Here is a 1,788-nt window from a genome sequence, read left to right on the forward strand (position 1 = left end):
TGATAATTCCTGCTTAACAAATGCCAGTTCTCCTGTATTTAATTTTTGGATTGGTATAAATTTTATTTTTAAGAAATTATTCATCTCATCTCATTCGGAGTCATAAAAATGATTGGCTCTTCAGATTATTGCTTCTCTTATATATGCCTTCAATATCTATTAGTGGAAACAATAGTCACTTGAATCAAATCCTAAAAAATAAAGCTGACAATTGAAAAAACATATAAGACATTGTATTTCTGCTTTAAGACATATTGGTAATGTTATATATCTACCAGTTTGTAAGATCATTTTTCCTTTTCTCTGAAATGAGTTTAAAAATACATATAATGCATGTTAATATAACTTTATTAGAGATTAAGTCATATGGAGATTTTTTTTCAATTAGTATCATCACGCAAAGATAGAAATAATGTATAATTCAATCTTATGAATGTGCAAATCTCTCTTTTCTTTTGATATTTCAGCTTCATCAAACCCAGAAGTCATCAAGATAAATTCAATTCTGGATATAGTAACAAAAGTAGAGGACTATTATCTGAAAGGATATATCGTTGGAGCTATTCATCCTGTTATACAACCTGTGGTGCAGCGAAAACACCTCCCTGCAAGTTACCTATATAGGGTGGTGCTGTCACGCTTGAAATTAAGGTAAGCATGGTGCTCAAGAGAACAGTCATACTAAAAGGGAGTTGTGAATGACAGTTTTCTTTGTCTAAAAGAAAAGAAATTTTCAACAAAGTGATGGAGAATAAAGAATAATTGAGGGTTTTAGTTCAAGGCACATTTTCCAGCAGTTTAACCTGGATTGAAGTACAAAAATTTACACCTCCTTCCTTAAAACTCCTAATTGATCTTAGCTTCTTGCAGACAAATAGGTACTAGGTGAGGATGTCAGTAACAAAGGGAAAGCAAAATAGACTCAAGAGGCACCTGGAAGCTCCTGTAGCAACTTCAGCAGATGAAAGAGTAGCAGTTACCTACAGGTACTGTCACTAGGCTGAAAGTGCTGACCAGACCCATGAGGTCCACTTTCACTGTCCTATATTGTTTGATTAATAGTGGCAACAGAAATTTTCTCTACATTCTAAAACTTTTAACAGCAGAAAGACCTACTACACCAAGTTTTCCATATTGGATAGATCTCTTGTCAGCTTTTTCCCCAAAATAGGATTTAAAAGCCAACCATTGTGGGTTTTTTTATTTTAATTGCTACTTTTCCAAACAGTAGTGCAATCATTTTTGCCAACCTAGATTGTAAATTTATAGTTTCCATGGTAAAATACTGTTGCTCTTTCCAAGGGAAGGATGAAAATAACTAGACCAATGTCTTATATTAGCACATTAAATTTGTGTGTGGGTTTTGGGGGATTTTTTTGGTTTTTTTGTTTGTTTGAGACAAGGTCTTACTCTGTCACCTGGGCTAGAGTGCAGTAGTGTCATCACAGCTCACTGCAACCTCAAACTCCTGGACTTGAGTGATCTTCCTGCCTCAGCTCCCACGTAGCTAGGACTACAGGCACATGCCACTATGCCCAGCTAACTTTTCTATTTTTTATAGAGACGAGGTCTCGCTCTTACTCAAGCTGGTCTCAAACTCCCAGCCTCAAGCGATTCTCCCACCTTGGCTTCCCAAAGTGCTAGGATTACAGGAGTGAGCCACCAAGTCCAGCCTTAACACATTAAATTTTTTTTTTTTTTTTTGAGACAGAGTCTCACTGTGTTGCCCAGGCTAGAGTGCCGTGGCATCAGCCTAGCCACAGCAACCTCAGACTCCCAGGCTCAAGC

At 36.7% G+C, this 1,788-nt stretch overlaps 1 protein-coding gene across 1 annotated transcript in view; it reads left to right on the forward strand.

Moving 5' to 3' along the window:
• RFTN2 (raftlin family member 2) overlaps window positions 1-1,788 on the forward strand; it is a 69,504-nt gene that overhangs the window by 28,328 nt on the left and 39,388 nt on the right. The window contains exon 2 of the mRNA XM_012641633.1: window positions 468-651. Within this exon, the coding sequence (XP_012497087.1) occupies window positions 468-651 (184 nt within the window). The remainder of the gene's footprint in view (window positions 1-467; window positions 652-1,788) is intronic.

This window comes from Propithecus coquereli, unplaced genomic scaffold (assembly GCF_000956105.1).
Source record: "Propithecus coquereli isolate 6110/MARCELLA unplaced genomic scaffold, Pcoq_1.0 Scaffold167, whole genome shotgun sequence".
Taxonomy (NCBI): Eukaryota; Metazoa; Chordata; class Mammalia; order Primates; family Indriidae; genus Propithecus; species Propithecus coquereli.